General features: G+C 49.5%; 2 protein-coding genes across 3 annotated transcripts in view; one reads left to right on the top strand and one right to left on the bottom strand.

The window, feature by feature from the left end:
- Positions 1-300: 300 nt before the first annotated feature.
- The window catches only part of VWCE (von Willebrand factor C and EGF domains), a 54806-nt gene continuing 38533 nt past the window's right edge, over positions 301-16573 (bottom strand). Inside the window, exons 20-22 of one of the 2 annotated variants that reach the window (XM_025286479.2) lie at positions 5991-6071; positions 2949-3000; positions 301-756 (exon numbers count right to left, since the gene is read on the bottom strand). In XM_025286479.2, the coding sequence (XP_025142264.1) occupies positions 2954-3000; positions 5991-6071 (128 nt within the window). In that variant the 3' untranslated portion in view covers positions 301-756; positions 2949-2953. Of the gene's footprint in view, positions 757-2948; positions 3001-5634; positions 6072-16573 lie in introns of those variants that run through there. The other variant, XM_025286480.2, reaches the window with a different exon arrangement.
- On the top strand, positions 5076-15717 carry LOC102415339 (pepsin A). Its single transcript, XM_006076569.3, has 9 exons — positions 5076-5204; positions 5614-5770; positions 8171-8288; positions 9342-9460; positions 10202-10401; positions 12334-12450; positions 13817-13961; positions 14055-14153; positions 15399-15717. Exons 1-9 carry the CDS (start codon positions 5149-5151, stop codon positions 15546-15548), a joined length of 1161 nt encoding a protein of 386 aa, XP_006076631.2. The 5' UTR covers positions 5076-5148; the 3' UTR covers positions 15549-15717.

Consider the following 16573-nt stretch of genomic DNA (forward strand, 5'->3'; position numbering starts at 1 on the left):
AGATTTAACTCAAATGTATCTCAAAGCACTCATAAAAGCATGAAGAGCCACAGAAACGCAGTCCTTGTTATATTGACTGGGATTTACAGATAAGCAAACCAATGATGTCAGCCCCCTCCTTCCCAGATCATTCATATTGCCTGAGCAGAAAACCACCTTGCAGAACACTGAAATGGCCTCCAAATGGCAAAGAGCAGGAGGCAGCCAGGTGCATCTTTGTGGAGTTTTCTAGGAGGCGTCTAACCCTGTAGTAGTTTTCTATCACTGTGACAAATTAACACAAATTTAACAACTTAAAACAACTCACATTTATTATCTCAGTGTTTCTGTGAGTCAGGAATCCAGGCCCAGTTTGGCTAGGTTCTCTGTTTCAGGGCCTCTGACAAAGTGTCAGCCAGGGACGTGATCTTTTCTGATGCTCCAGTAGAGGTCATCTTCTAAGCTCACAGGGTTGTTGGAAGGATGCAGTTGCTTTCTTTTTTTTTTTTAATTTTGCTGTGCCAGGTCTTAGTTGTGGCATGTGGGATCTGGTTTCATGACCAGGGATCAAACTTGGGCCCCCTACATCGGGAGCATGGAGTCTTAGTCACAGACTACCAGGGAAATCCCTGGATTCAGTGTCTTATGGGTTATCAGACAAGGGGCCTCAGTTCCTTGGTGGCTGGAGGCCACCCTCCGTTCCTTACCATGTGGGCCTCCTCATGGGGCATCTTGCCTCTTCAGAGCCATCCAGGGAGAAAAATCTATACAAAAAGCCTGCTGGCAAGACCAAAGTGACAATGTCACATAATATAATCACAAAAGTGACACCCCATCTGCTTTGCCATATGCTATTGGTTAGAAGCAAGTCCTAGGTCCTGCATACATTCGAGGGGAGGGGACTACAAGAGCCATGAACACCAGGAGGTGAGGATAATTGAAGGCCATCGTAGAGTCTGCCATATATTGGGAACTGGTGCCACCAAGCACATCAGCACCAGCCCCCGTGAAGGTTTCCCCAGACTTCAGATTCTTCACCAATCCAAGGGCTTCCTGTGAGTGTGATCCAAAGGCATCTTTGGGTGGGAAGGAAAGGGACCTTCCCCTGCCCTCTCCTGACCTGACCATGAACTCCTCAACTTACACCCTAGCTCCATCTTCTTCATGGATGTACCCCCAGCAACTAGGACAGCCTACTCAGCACAGAGTAGGTACAGAATAAAAACATGTTGAATGATTGTGCACATGGATCCTGCAGGTTACTGCCTGAGGAGTCTCCCTCCTGCTTCCCAAACAGATTTCTCTTCTGTCCAAAATTCCTATGTGGGTCCCACAGACAAGCTATTCCCCCAGACTGATGCCTAATCTTGGGCTCCAAGCACCATATGTCAGCTCCAGGATGCTCAGAGGAGCGTCCCTCCTAAATGGACTCGGGCCATCCCACACTTACCCCCAGGCTGACATGAGAGAGCCCATCTGGACAGCCCAGCGCCCAGGAGCCTGAGAAACGTTCACAGTCCCCACCCAGCTCCTTGGAGTTTTGCCGCCACCCGCCAATCTTGTCACCCCTGCCACAGACATGGAGTATGGACATATTTTACTCATGGTTCAAAGGACCAAAACAGAAGCAGAGATGATGATCAGTTGTTCTTTTCTGTTTTGTTTTCTTTTGTAGGATTGCATCATTTTATGTGTCCCAGCCAAGGCCTCCATGGCCCTGGGCAGTGCTTGGTGCCCAGTTCTGTCTTCACTCCTACAGTGTGGCCATCTCTGGCTTAGCACTTTACCTGCTGTAAAGTCAGATGTGTCTGGTCTATTGTCACTGAGTGAAATCCACCTCTTCAGGTGAATCTAGACTATTTTCATCACCCCGCATAGTTCCCCTATGGCCCCTTGTAGTTGGTCTTCTACTCTGACCCCAGCCCCTAGAAACCATGGACCCATTTTCTATTCCCATTATTTAGCCTTTTCCAGGATGTCATATAAATAGAATCCTACAAATGTAGCCTTTGCATCTGGACTTTCACTCTGCATAACGCCCGTGAGATTCAGTTCTTCTGTTTCTATCACTGATGGTCTTCCATAGTTGGCTGTGCCCTCTTCACTTACCCAAGGATCTGCTAAAGAAAACTGAGTTGTTTCCAGTTCGGGGCTATTATGAAAATAGCTCTTATAAACATTTGAGTGGTCTTTGTGGGGACATATGTTTTTTCATTTCTTTTCAGTAAATACCCAGGAGGGTGGTTTCTGGGCTAAATGGTAGGTACATATTGACTTGATAAGAAACTACTAAACTGTTCTCCAAAGTGGCCATAACATCTCAAGTTCCCCGCCTGCAACAGAGGAACGTTCTGCTTGCTCAGCATCCTGATCAGAACTTTTTATTTCAGCCACAGTACGTGTATGGCTGGTGAGGACTCTGTACTTAATCCTCACAACAATCCCATGGAATTGGTGGTACTATTATCCCCCTTTTACAGATGAAAAAACTGAGTCTCAGAGACTGGATCAGTAGCTCCAGGTCTGGAAGTTATTCAGAGGTAAGGCTGGGATTCAAACCCAGATTTGAAGCCAGAGCTCTTCCTGAGATTCTTCTACTGCTGCTGCTGCTAAGTCGCTTCAGTCGTGTCCGACTCTGTGCAACCCCATAGACAGCAGCCCACTAGGCTCCTCTGTCCCTGGGATTCTCCAGGCAAGAATACTGGAGTAGGTTGCCATTTCCTTCTCCAATGCATGAAAGTGAAAAGTGAAAGTGAAGTCGCTCAGTCGTGCCCGACTCTTAGTGACCCCATGGACTGCAGCCTACCAGGCTCCTCCATCCATGGGATTTTCCAGGCAACAGTACTGGAGTGGGCTGCCATTGCCTTCTCCAACAGCCTCCAGTAAACCCCAGTTAGTGGGTACACAAGGGAGCAAGCATGGGGAGAGATAGGGATCCAGATTCAAGCCCTTGCTCAGTCACTTCTCACCTGTGTCACCTCAGGCAAGTGGCACAGCCTCTCTGGACCTCAGTTTCTTCATCTGTAAAATGGGAATAATAATATCACTTACCACAACGAGTTAAGAGTAGTGAATCTAAACTCCCGCATCTCTCCTCACTGTCAAGGAAGAGAAACACGTGAATGAAGCCCTTCTTGTGTCAGTTACTGCAATGGCTGGCAAACGGCAGAAACCGCTAACTGTGAAATCATGATCCTGCTGAGTACACTCCCAAGCTGCTCTTAACTAAGCCGAGCTTACATGGGATTAATTAAAGCGCTGTGTTGAACACTTGATGCACCATATAATTCACAGAGGGAGATGAAAGATGAATAAAACACACGTAATCTTCTTCATGGTTCATTGCCCACATCTCAACCCTGAGGGTTCCCTGACTCACCCTGCTCCACCCAACCTCAGTTGCCTCCATTTCTAAGCTGAAAAGTATGCAGAGCCTCCTTTTACTTTTTTTAAAGTATCGTAAAGAGTTTCATATATGCATAACCTACACATGAGTACATGAGCACCCACGTACCTACTGCTCAGCGTGAGACACCAAGTACCTCTAAAGACCCCGGCCAGCCCCCAGAACATGCCTCTCCCCGACCCGCCCCGGGAGAGTCTTGAGCCAGGGTTTCCATCTGCTGTTCCCAGGACCTAGGCAGGCATCTTCAGGACCATCAGCTCCTCCTAGAAGCACTGAGACGTGCCCAAAAGTGACAGCATAGCTCAAAGAAGAAATGCTCGAAGGGGAGGAAAAGACAGCAGAGAGGAAGCAGGCACTAAAAGATGAGAAAATGCAAAATACAGATCAAGGATCCATGATCGGGGCACAGAGGTGTCTTCATGGGTATGTTTTGAATGCAAACATGCTTTGTAGTTAGGCTCACCACTGGCCCAGAACTTGATTCGCACTGCCCACCCCTCCATGCTCATCCAGAGGCCCTAGGGAAATTGGAGTTTTATAGTATCTGTGTTTCCCACTGTTGGAAAAACCAGATGTGGCCCAGGGAATCTGTTATCAGAACAAGACCCACAGACAGGTCTTGCTACCTACTTGTGACCTCCCCACCTCCTACCCCCTCACCAAAATTCCTACATCAAGCTTCTCACTCCACTTGGTCCACTGAATAAACCTCACAAAGGGAAGAAGAATCCATTGAGCTAGAAAGCATCCTTTTTAAGAGAGCTTTTCACTCCATGCTTCCACTGCAGGGGGCATGGGTTTGGTCCCTGGTGAGGGAACGAAGATCTAGCATGTCATGAGGCACAGCCAAAAAGAGAGAGAGGAAGAGAGAGAACTTTTCTCAGTCATTCACACCCTAGTGTGAATTTGCCTGGATTTCTTTGGCCCACTGCAGCTGATTCAGTCAAGTTTTAAGCATGGAGCACTTGGGAGTCAGACCCAAATGGGGTCTCAGAGGCTTTGAGTAACCAAGAGCATGGGAGAGGAGCAGTATGAAGAAAAGGGTTTTAGAAAATGAGAGACACAGATTCCACAGACAAACCCAGCCTGTTTCAAGTTTGCTTCCTCCACGGTTGGAAGCATTCTTCCACCCACCCCATCCCCTTGCTCTGTACTACACACACCACTTTCCCAAGACGCGGCCCAAGAGCCACGAGCAGCAAGAGCAAAATAAGACCCATATGCTAGCTAGACATCCAGCAACCCCATATAACAATCTTTTCATGGGGAAATGTGTCCTGAGTCCTAACCACCCACCCAAGGATGTGCTTGAGGACTGCAGATCTGGGGACACGGCCCATCACTTCAAGGACAGCCACTCTGTCCCACCAGGACCATTCGGGTACCTGGAGCTCCTCTGACATCTCTCCAACATTCAGTGCACTTTGGACCAATTTTGTCGAAATATTCCGCTTATCGAGTTTGGATGCCTTCTATTATTTAAGAAATAAGCCGCCACTTGGCCGCTTGCTCTCTGCAGGGTCATTCCAGCCCGAGGTCTGCGTAACAAATGGAAAGCTACTCAACTGGAAACTCTGAACATGGCATAGGGCAGGGACAATCTTATCAGGAAACTTTCTGCTTAGGGTGAGAGTAATGGGTGACGTTGGTGGCTGATAAGGCCATGCCCGAGGACTCGGGCTGTATATAAGGAGCGGCTCCTGCCTGCTACTGTACACTTTGCCGTCTTCCCTTCTCTGGAGATTTGGGAGCCAGGAAGAACCATGAAGTGGCTGCTCCTGCTTGCTTTGGTGGCACTCTCTGAGTGCAGCGTCGTCAAGTGAGTCTGGGGGACTCTCTGCACCAAGAGCTGTTTTCCTGGGGTTATTTCCTTTTGCTGTCCTTCCCTTTTCCCTCCCACAACTCCTCTCTCTGCATCCGTCCGGACCCTCTTTTCTCTGCTCATTGGGGGATGCAGCACAGCAGACATGGTTAACAGCACAGACCCTCCAGACCAGGCTGGGTAGGGTTCTCAGCACCAGCACTGGGCCAGGCCACTTCCAGCAACCACTTCTCTTGTCTGCATTACTCTGCCCAAAGATGGGAGCATCGCCCTTCTCGACTTCTTTCTTGTGCTCTTGGGCAAGCTTTCTTTTCCTTCCGGGTCTTCCACAGCACCCCATGAGTGGGTCCTTTGTCTAATCACCCTTCTTCCTCCAAACCAACTGTGTGCAAATGCTCTGCCACAGGATCCCACTCGTCAAAAAGAAGTCCTTGAGACAGAATCTGATCGAGAATGGCAAGCTGAAGGAATTCATGAGGACACACAAATACAACCTGGGCAGCAAGTACATCCGGGAGGCCGCCACCTTGGTGTCTGACCAGCCCCTTCAGAACTACCTGGATGTGAGTGTGTGGGCAGGCAGCGGGCCAGCTCCAAGGACTCAGCCTAGAGGAGAGAGGGGGGATCCCAGGGTCTGGGAAGACAGGCCAGTGCTCTAAACCCCTAGGCAAGTGTAACCCAGGGTCTGCTCCCTGGATCTCAGAGACACAGGGAGAGTAGAAAAACTCACAGTCAGAGGTGTTGCTTTCAACTCATTTATTCATTCATTCATCTAGTGCTTACCTAGATGGAGCACCTCCTGTGTGTCAGGCTCTGTGCTGGGCCCAGAGAAGCAGCAGTGGACGAGCCTCAGGGTCCCACAATCTAGCAGGAGAGACAGATGATAATCAGGGAGCCTCACAAAGCATGACAAGCACAACCAGGCCAAGGCCACCCAGTGAAGCCGACACACAAACTGCAGACAGATTATGGGCAGGGACAGCTCCCTGGGGCAAGGAAGAGAGAGGGGAGTTCCGAGAGGACAGGAGAGTGTCCCAGAGAGCAGGAAGACTTGCACCAGTCCCTGTGACAGCGGGGGGCAGAGTGCATTTGAGGAATGGAAGCCAGAGTCCATTTTCAAAGCGAGGTCCGTGTCCATGGGGGCTGGTGGGTGGAGCCAGACCAGAGTGGGTAGGGGGGATGAGGCTTGGCATCTTAATTGCCACCAGATCACCTTAACTAGGGGCGGGGATTGACAAGATCAGATTGGAGTTTGAGGAAGATCATTCTGACTCTTCCATTTCGGATCCAACAGGCTTGCCTTTCAGTGGATACTATACGTCCCCTGGGTGAAAGCCAAGGTCGTGAAGCAATCTTGCCTGTCATTAAGAGCTTGGCCTATGACATTTGCCAGACCTAGGGAAGTCTAGGCTCTCATGTTTCCAAGTCATGGGACCTTGGACAAGTCTGAGTGAGACTCAGCTTTCTTGTCTGTAAGACAGAACTATTACTATCCACCACCAGAGGGTTGTTTAGAGTAATTCAAGCAGTAATGTAGTGGGGGAGGGTTGATTTGGGGGAAGTTTTTTCATTTTGGGTTTTGTTGGGTTTTTTTGAGTGCTTAGAACAGGGCCTGGCCTTTGGTTAGAGCTTGGTAAAAGCTTTGTAAAGTTAGCCCATTTGTTCACTTTACAAATATTTATAAAACACCTACTCTCTATCAAAGACTATGCCAGGAGCTGGGGAAACAATGGTGACTAAACAAAGATCCTGGAGCTTATATTCTAGATGGAAAGACAAATAAGAGACAAATAAAGAGGAATGTAAAAAAGTCAATTGGAGTAAGGAGCAAAAGAATGGGGCAGGGGCAAATTTAGATAAAGAAGTCAGGGAGGGCCTCTTGATGGAGGTGATATTTGACTAGAGCGCTGAAGAATGGATAAGAAGGAGTCAGCCAAGGAAAGATCTAGAATAAACATTTTCTTAGCACAAGAAATACCAAGTGCAAAGACCCTGGGATGGGAATGAGCTGGTCATGAAAGAACCATAGCAGCGTGGCTGGAGCAGAGCTGGCCAGGGAAAAACTGCTGCCACTAAGAATAAAATTCGTGAAGATACTCTTTCTTTCTTTTTTTATTTATTTGGCTGCACCCGGTCTTAGTGGCAGCATGCAAACTCCTAGTTGTGGCATGAGGGCATCTAATTCCCTGACCAGGGATGGAACCCAGGCCCCCTGCATTGGGAGCATGCAGTCTTAGCCACTAGACTGCCAGGAAAGTCCCAAGGATACTCTTTCTTAAACCCACTGCAGTCGTCTAGACTTAGGAATAAGGTATCTCAAGGGGTCTTCACTTCTAGGTGACTTGTTTATCTCCCCATCAACAATTTAAAGAAAAAATGCTTAAGCATTTACTCTGCTGGGGCTTCCCAGGTGGTGCTAGTCGTAAAGAATCTGCCTGCCAATGCAGGAGACACAAGAGACCTGGGTTCAATCCCTGGGTTGGGAAGATCCCCTGGAGTAGGAAATGGCAAGCCACTCCAGTATTCTTGCCTGGGAAACCCCACGGACAGAGGAGCCTGGTGGGCTACAGTCCATCAGGCTGAAGGTGGTTGGACACGACTGAGTGACTAAGAACAGATTTACTCTGCTGGATAAGTTTCTACCCTATCCAAGAGTGTGCATTCTCTAGGATAACAAGACTAAGACATTCAAGGCAAGAGGGGACAGCAGGTTATTGTTGAGTGTTCATGAGGCTTAGAAGAGAATAGACAGAGGTTAACAGGATTGCAATCAGGGAAGACTTCAAGGAGGAAGGGAGACCTGGCTGGGCCTTGAAGGATGGAGGGATGCACTGGATCAAAAGATGAAGGAAAGGGGGCCAGTGAAGGGGGAGGTGGGATGTGGCCAAGAAGACCCAGCGACAGTGTCTGGGGAGGCCAGGCTCGGGAGTCCCCAGTTGGTGAGCTGTGTGTCCCTCTGGCAGACGGAGTACTTCGGCACCATTGGCATCGGCACCCCCGCTCAGGATTTCACTGTCATCTTTGACACAGGCTCCTCCAACCTGTGGGTGCCCTCCATCTACTGCTCCAGCGAAGCCTGCAGTGAGTGTCCCCCCACCCTCTCCAGGCCCCTGGCACTGAGTCACCTGGGAGCCCCGAATGCTCAGGGGCCTCACATAGGTCTGATTTCAAGCCCACTGAAGCCACTCAGGGATCCACTCCAAAAGCATTCACTGAGCACCTATTATGTGCCAGGCTTAGGTGTCCTGGAGGATGAAGGGGTGAATCACATGTGGTCCCAGCCCTCAGGAAGTTCAGTCCAGTGGCAGAGTGTGCAGCTGCACATGGGCAACTGTGGGCCTGCTTCAGTCAGCACGAGCCTGGCAGGACCTTCCATCAGAGTTGTTGTTGTTCAGTCGCTCAGTCATGTCCAACCCCTTGTGACCCCATGAACTGAAGCACGCCAGGCTTCCCTGCCCCTCACCATCTCCCAGAGTTTGCTCAAACTCTGGTTCATCATGTCGATGATGCCATTCAATCATCTCATCCTCTGTTCGCCCCCTTCTCCTTCTGCCTTCAATCTTTCCCAGCATCAGAGTCTTTTCCAATGAGTCAGCTCTTCACACCAGGTGGTCAAAGTATTAGAGCTTCAGCTTCAGCATCAGTCTCTCTAATGAATATTCAAGGTTGATTTCCTTTAGGATTGACTGGTTTGATCTCCTTGCAGTCCAAGGGACTCTCAAGAGTCTTCTCCAACACCACAGTTCAAAAGCATCAAATCTTCAGTACTCAGCCTGCTTAATGGTCCAACTCTCACATTTCTACATGACTACTGGAAAAACCATAGCTTTGACTATAGGGACCTTTGTCAGCAAAGTGATGTCTCTGCTTTTTAATATGCTGTCTAGGTTTGTCATAGCTTTCCTTCCAAGGAGCAAGCATCTTTTCATTTCATAGCCGCAGTTTCCATCCACAGTGAGATGATCCCAGTTGGTCCAACCAGACAGGAATGGAACCTGGGAACACTAGGGCACCAAAGTCTAAAGAAAAAAGTTAACTTTCTCTTCCAAAATCCAACCCAAAATGAAGGCACCCTCAGCCCATGACTCTGGCTCAGCTTTTGGAGTTTGACCATGTCTCTTCTTGTCCTCACAGCCAACCACAACCGCTTCAACCCTCAAGACTCTTCCACCTATGAGGCCACCAGCGAGACACTGTCTATCACCTACGGAACCGGCAGCATGACAGGCATCCTTGGATACGACACCGTCCAGGTAAGCACACTCTGGCTGGCTGCCTCATCCTGGACAGCTTCCAACTTCAGGGACCTTGGAGGCCACAGCACAGACTTCCTCCCACCCCCTCCTCACCCTCTGTGGCAGCTCCTTCAATATGGGTCTTTGTATCACAAAAGCAACCTAACTGGGGCATGCAGAAAGTGGCAGAGATACCACAGATATTTTGGAGGGGCTGGTGGCGGTGGGGTAGGGGGCAGAAGTAGTAAGGTAGGGGAATGCCAGAAGCCAGAAGCCAGCGTCAGCACCCAAGTTGAATGCTATGAAGGGGTAGGAAGAAGGTAGGAAAAGGCTCAGTTCTCTTTTAGCACCTCCTCTTCTTCCTCCTCCCTGAGCCCACAGCCCCCCTAAGTCACAAAAGCTCCACCACAAGCATCCCCTGCCTTTCCAGGGCACAGCAGGGGTCCAGGGTTCTGATTTGCCCAGCGTCTGCTTTGCATCTGATCTTCAGAAGCACACACACATGGTGACCATCTGTTCTGCAGCACATTCTCACACCAAGTCGCAGACGGTGCCCATCTGGGGATCAGCATCAGTTGTTCTTTCCAACAGAATAACAAGAAATTCCAGGGCTAATCCCTCTCCCCTCCTTCCAGCCTGATGCCCCGGAAGCCAAGTCCTACATGAAATGAACCAGGGGATGCTCTGAGCCCAGGGTAGGCACCCCGCAGTGCTCAGTCAGCACAAGCTAATGAGAAACGTCTTGGTTCCCCCACGCAGGTCGGAGGCATCAGCGACACCAACCAGATCTTTGGCCTGAGTGAGACAGAGCCCGGCTCCTTCCTGTACTATGCTCCCTTTGACGGCATCCTGGGTCTCGCCTACCCCAGCATCTCCTCCTCCGGGGCCACCCCTGTTTTTGACAACATGTGGGACCAGGGTCTGGTTTCCCAAGACCTCTTCTCTGTCTACCTGAGCAGGTAAGTGAAGCAAGGAGGTCACGGGTCACCGGGTCCAGCAGGAGGCTGTCGAAGGCTGGATGGGCTGGAATCTTGGCAAGCAGGGGGATTGGCAAGGTCAGTGTCTTAGACTTGAGAGGTGTATCTTTGGAGAGAACAGTGCCAAATTCCTCTCTGATGAACAGTCTTCATCGTCTTATTTTACTAGCAAGATTCTCTGTCGCCTTGCTTTATGCAAGTCAAATATCATTAGCTACTTGCTCTCCAGAAGACCACCATTTAACGTGAGTCCACTTAGGGACTTCCCTCGTGGTCCAGTGGCTAGGATTCTGCACTCCCAGTGCAGGGGCCCAGGGTTCGATCCTTGGTCAGGAGCTAGATCCCACATGCTCCGATTAAGACTTGGTGCAGCCAAATTAAAAAAAAAAATTTTTTTTTTAAAGAATGAATCCGCTTAAAATTGGAGCCAAAAGTTCATAACAATAAATGAAAAGAAGTTTTGATTGGGATTTAGACTTTGAACAGAGAAACTTTTAAATGATGAAAGCAAGTTTCTTTTATTAGTTAACAAAATTTAGGTTCCAGGTGTGGCTATGAATTAATTCTAATAAAGAATAACCAAGCCTTGGTTTTGGCTGAGTAAAGGTTTGTGCCAGAATATCTGAGGTTGTGTCATCGACTTTCTTGAGACACTCAACCTTCCTCTGACACTCACATCCTTTTCTTTTGAAGCAATTTGTCATCATTGATGGGTTTTTTTTTTTAAGATATTGGCTGTTCCATAATCTCAGGGTACTGTCAGATGTTTACAAGGAAGGTGGGGTGGGGTTAGGGGAGTGGAATCATCTGTCTGTGGTTGGTCTGTCTGTGGCCAGTTGTTTGCTGAATAATTTCTTAGTGTCATCTACATTTGCTTTCCTGTCTAAACTGAAACTGCAGAGATTTATACAATGAATATTCCAGTAATCAGGACTCCAGCAATGTACAATAGGAGGGTCTTTTTAGCCTTTTTTTCTCTTGACCACTTAATATTCTCTTAAACATAATCTGTTTTTATGGGCAGTTAGGTAATTCACATAGGGCCAACTAGATTGAAGTTTCGCAATCCCAGCACTATTGACATTTTTGGACCAGATGATTTCTTGCTGTTGGGGGCTGCTTTGGGATGTTTGGCAGCCTCCCTGGCCTCCACCTCCCAGAGGCCAGCGGCTCCCCCGACCCCCACCTAGTCGTGGCGATGAAAAACGCCTGCAGACATTTGCAAACCATAAACTACATTGTCAAGGCTTTAAGAGCAGACACCGTCATTCATTTATTTCTCTTGAGGTCCCCACAGCAAAGAGCGTATGTGGTGGAAACCACACATACTTTGGAACCAAAAAGACCCAGGTTCTGTGACTCCCTGGCTGTGTGACCTTGGGCACACTGCACCACCTCTCTGAGCCTCAGTTACTTCAGTGTAAAACAGAAATAATAGTGATCAAGGCATGGGTCTTGGTGTCAGGATTATAAGAAACCCTGTGAACCACACACACTGCTCAGCTCTTGACATTGGCAAGATCCCAATTAAGAGTAGCTCTTAGTTTATGGTTGCTGGGGAAATGATGGGAGAAAGGGATAGTTAGGGAGTTTGGGATGGACATATACACACTGGTATATTTAAAATGGGTAACCAACAAGGACCTCCTGTATAGCACATGGAACTCTGCTCAGTGTTATGTGGCAGCCTGGATGGGAGGGGAGTTTGGGGGAGAATGGATACATGCATATGTAACAGCTGAGTCCCTTTGCTGTACATCTGAAACTATCACAACATTGTTAATTAGCTATACTCCAATACAAAACAAAAAGTTTTTTTTTTTTAAAGTAGCTCTTAGAATGCACACAGTTCATATGTTCAGTTGGAATTGTGAATGTATGAATGAATTCCTGTTTTCCCTCCACTCTCCATAGCAACGAAGAGAGTGGCAGCGTGGTGATATTTGGTGACATCGATTCTTCTTACTACTCGGGAAGTCTGAACTGGGTGCCTGTTTCTGTTGAGGGCTATTGGCAGATCACTGTGGACAGGTGAGGTCATTGTAGATGGGCTATATCCTGGCATGGGCCCCAGACTGCATTTGTTTACACACTCATAATTAACTAAGAATTCCAACATCCCCCTGCAACAGCCAGCACAGGGACATGTGCTCCAGAAGGAGAAGGTAAAAGTTGGCCGAGTAAGAGAGACCCGGAGAAGGGCACATCACTGGAGGATAAGCAATGTCTGGGACCACCCCCTCCGACCCCACACCCCAGAGACTCAGCAAGGATGAGACAGCCAATTCCCTTCTGAGCAAAGAGACAGGACAGTCTACCAGAATCTCTACGAAGATTGGGGAGTCCCCTGTCCATACATCTTGGCTTTTAGGGGGCTTGTCACTTTTGGTCTAAGGTCAGGGCAAGATGGTGGAGAAGTTGTTTCAAAACATTTCCTCCCATTGGCTTCCCTGGTGGCTCAGACGGCAAAGAATCTACCTTCAGTGTGGGAGACACAGATTCAGTCCAGGGTCAGGAAGATCCCCTGAAGAAGGGAATGGCAAACAACTCCAGTATTCTTGCCTGGAGAATCCCATGGACAGAGGAGCCTGGCAGGCTACAGTCCATGGGGTCGCAGAGAGTTGGACAGACTGAGCAACTCACACACACACACACATTTCCTTCCACTTTCCACTTCAAAGACTGTCTGCCCCCAGGTAGCCTTAACCTCTAGCTGCTCTGCCCGCAGTTGGCCTGCTTGGGTGACCCATAGCCCAGGTTTGCCCAGGAGTGAGCAGTTTCCTCAGATGCCAGCCTTTCAGTAGTTAAACCAAGACAGTCCCGGGGAAACAGACACACTGATCTCCCTATGTCTGCCCCAGCCATGCCAAAACCCCATCAGTTCCTCAAACTCCTGCCCCTTGGGTAAATAGGGCAGTCAGGGCTGGACTTACCTGGCCATCACTCCATCATCATTGCCCACCCTCTGTCACCTCCACCTGTGATATCCTCCTCTAGCTCTTCTTCTCCCTAGCAACCTTTGGGTGTCCACTTCCCTGAGAAGCCTTCCCTGGTTTGGTCCACACCAGCACCCTCACCCTGGCTTGGGTTCTATTCCCCTACTCATCCTGCTCCTCCTCAATCATAATTTATCTTTCCAGCTAGAGTAGGAGCTCCCTGAGGCCAGAAACTGTGCACCCATCTTGTTTGGCTTTGCATGTCCTGTGCCTAACACAGAGCAGGCACTCAGTAATTCCTGGTAGAATACATGAATTCAGAGAATGAGCGTGTGAACAAGAGAAGCTGAAATTTTATGCATTGGCCAATGGATGGGGAAGGAACCAGGGTCACCTGGTTCCTCCTTGAGAGATGTACCCTCTAGGGGCTCAGGGGACCCTGACTTGCCTCTTTTCCTCAGCATCACCATGAATGGAGAGTCCATCGCTTGCAGCGACGGCTGCCAGGCCATTGTTGACACTGGTACCTCTCTGCTGGCCGGCCCAACCACTGCCATTTCCAACATTCAGAGCTACATTGGAGCCAGCGAGGATTCCTCTGGCGAAGTAAGTCCAGCCCTGACTGCCCTGTTCTAGACTCAAGTGGTGGATCTGCCACGCACGAGCAATGAAAGCCCTGCTAACCCTTGTTCCTTCCAGGTGGTGATCAGCTGCTCTTCCATCGACAGCCTGCCCGACATTGTCTTTACCATCAACGGTGTCCAGTACCCTGTGCCCCCCAGCGCCTACATCCTGCAGGTAAGGGGACTCTGGGCCTTCCACTAGATGTACCCACTCAGAATGTGGACACAGACTGCCCCTCGGCACAAGGGCAAGGGCACTTCCACAAGCTGGAGCTTCCATCTGCTCTGGACAGCCTCCAGAGAAAAAGAATACATCACAGATAAATGTGCGAATGAGAATTGAGAGGCAGCACCCCCAGGGAGGAAAAGCAAGGCAAAGGTTGGTGGTGTGAAAGGATTTCTAAGTGGGCCCTGGAGTCCAAGCTCTGGGTCTCAGGGATTAGCCCCAGGTTCTTCAGCAAGGTACTAGCCCCTGGATCCCTCCTTTATCTAAAACCTAGACCTTTCCCCACACCAGGGTGCAGGTATCGTAATCACGCGAGATTGCCCACATCAAAGCTACAAAGTGTTGGGCAAATGGAAACCACACCTCCCATAGGGTCAGGGCTTATGACACTCCTATAGTCTCTGCTGCTGCTGCTGCTGCTGCTGCTGCTAATTCGCTTCAGTCGTGTCCGACTCTGTTGGACCCCATAGACGGCAGCCCACCAGGCTCTCCCGTCCCTGGGATTCTCCAGGCAAGAATACTGGAGTGGGTTGCCATTCCTTCTCCAATGCATGAAAGTGAAAGTGAAGTCGCTCAGTCGTGCCGATGCACCCAGGAAAACCTTGCCTTCTAGTACAATGCTGGATGGGAAAGTAGTTTTGCCCAGTGGGTGGATGTCATTCCATAAGAACTAACTAGGTCCCTCCCCCAGCAATGCTGATTAATTAGGAAGGGGTGGAGCCTAAGCCATGGTAGGGGGTGGGGTGCAGAGGGCTTGAAGTTCCAGAGGAGATTGTAATATGCAGCCAAAGTCACAAAGTCAGCGACTTAGTGGATGAAAAGGACTAGCAGCTGATCCAGTTTGCCACTGGTGGGGATCAGAATAATGAGAAAAGGCTGTGTCACCAGTGCTTCCAGAATCCTTCCCGGCAGCTGAGTTCTCCCTAAACCCCTTAGCTCTGATGCTGACGTCAAGGTGTGTACATCTGCCAGAAACACTGGATAATGTCTGGTAATCCCTGGAAACCAAGAGAGCAGCGAGTTGCTTACAGAGGCAGACCCCCAGGCCAGGAAGAGCCAAGTCCCCAGGCACGAGCCAGGAAGCTCCTCCTTGCACGTGGCTGGCAGCGCACCATGGTCCTGGATGCTCAGGCCCCAGCGCCTGTCCCCAAAGGGTCTGAGTCCCAGCTCGGGTTTTATTCTCCTTTCCTCCAGAGCAACGGGATCTGCTCCAGCGGGTTCGAGGGCATGGACATCTCCACCTCCTCTGGGGACCTCTGGATCCTGGGTGATGTCTTCATCCGCCAGTATTTCACCGTCTTCGATAGGGGCAACAACCAGATCGGCCTGGCTCCCGTGGCCTGAGCCCGTGCTGTTCCAGCCACTTCCAGGAAGACCCCTCCCTGATTCTGCCCCTGATCTTTGATGTAGATAATTCTCCTGGTTGTTCCTCCTCTTGGATCCTGGAGGTGGAATCTTGGCCCTGTTCCCTGTCACATCAATAATGTAAAATAAATCATAACCTCCTGGGAAATGGCTTGTGTGGTTGCTTCTGTTTGTCGGAGTTCCCCTTTGCATCACTGGGGTCGGAACACTGGGGCAGGGGGACAGAATTGACCACTGCCATTTGGATAGCACCAAACACAGTGGCAGCACATGCTTTGTAACAGAGCTAGGAAGATGAACAGGCCTCTGGGGACCAGCTGGGAGCATCATATAAAGACCTGGGGACCAGAAATGCCAGGGCTGTTGCTTTCTCACAGAATTTGCACGCGCCTGCTCAGTCACTTCAGTCGTATCTGACTCTTTGAGACCCTATGCACTGTAACACACCAGTCTCCTCTGTCCATGGGGATTCTCCAGGTAAGAATACTGGAGTGGGTGGCTATGCCCTCCTCCAGGGGATCTTCCCGACCCAGGGATCGAAATTCTTATAGAATAGAGCACCTGAATTCTCTTTTTTTTTTTTTTAATATTTATTGATTGATTTGGCTGTGCTGGGTCTTCGTTTCAGCACTCAGGATCTTTAGCTGTGGCTTGCAATTGAACTCTCAGTTGTGGCATGTGAACTTAGCTGCAGCATGTGGGATCCAGTTCCCCAACCAGGGATGGAACCCAGGCCCCCTGCATTGGGAATGCAGAGTCTTAGCCCCTGGACCACCAGGGAAGTCCCAGCATCCGAATTCTTGATTGAGGGAGTAACTTATTTTTCCCAAAGCCAAGAAGAGATGATGAGAAAAGGAAAAGAATTAAGGAGAGGTTCCCACTGATGGTGGCACTCCTAAGTATGCTAGGCAAGGCAGAAATGACCGTAAGACGTGGGCCGAAATGGTTTTCCATTCCCCAAGGAGAGGAACAACAGGTGATAATGGAGCCTAGACAATTCTGTC

Source organism: Bubalus bubalis, chromosome 5 (assembly GCF_019923935.1).
Source record: "Bubalus bubalis isolate 160015118507 breed Murrah chromosome 5, NDDB_SH_1, whole genome shotgun sequence".
NCBI lineage: Eukaryota > Metazoa > Chordata > Mammalia > Artiodactyla > Bovidae > Bubalus > Bubalus bubalis.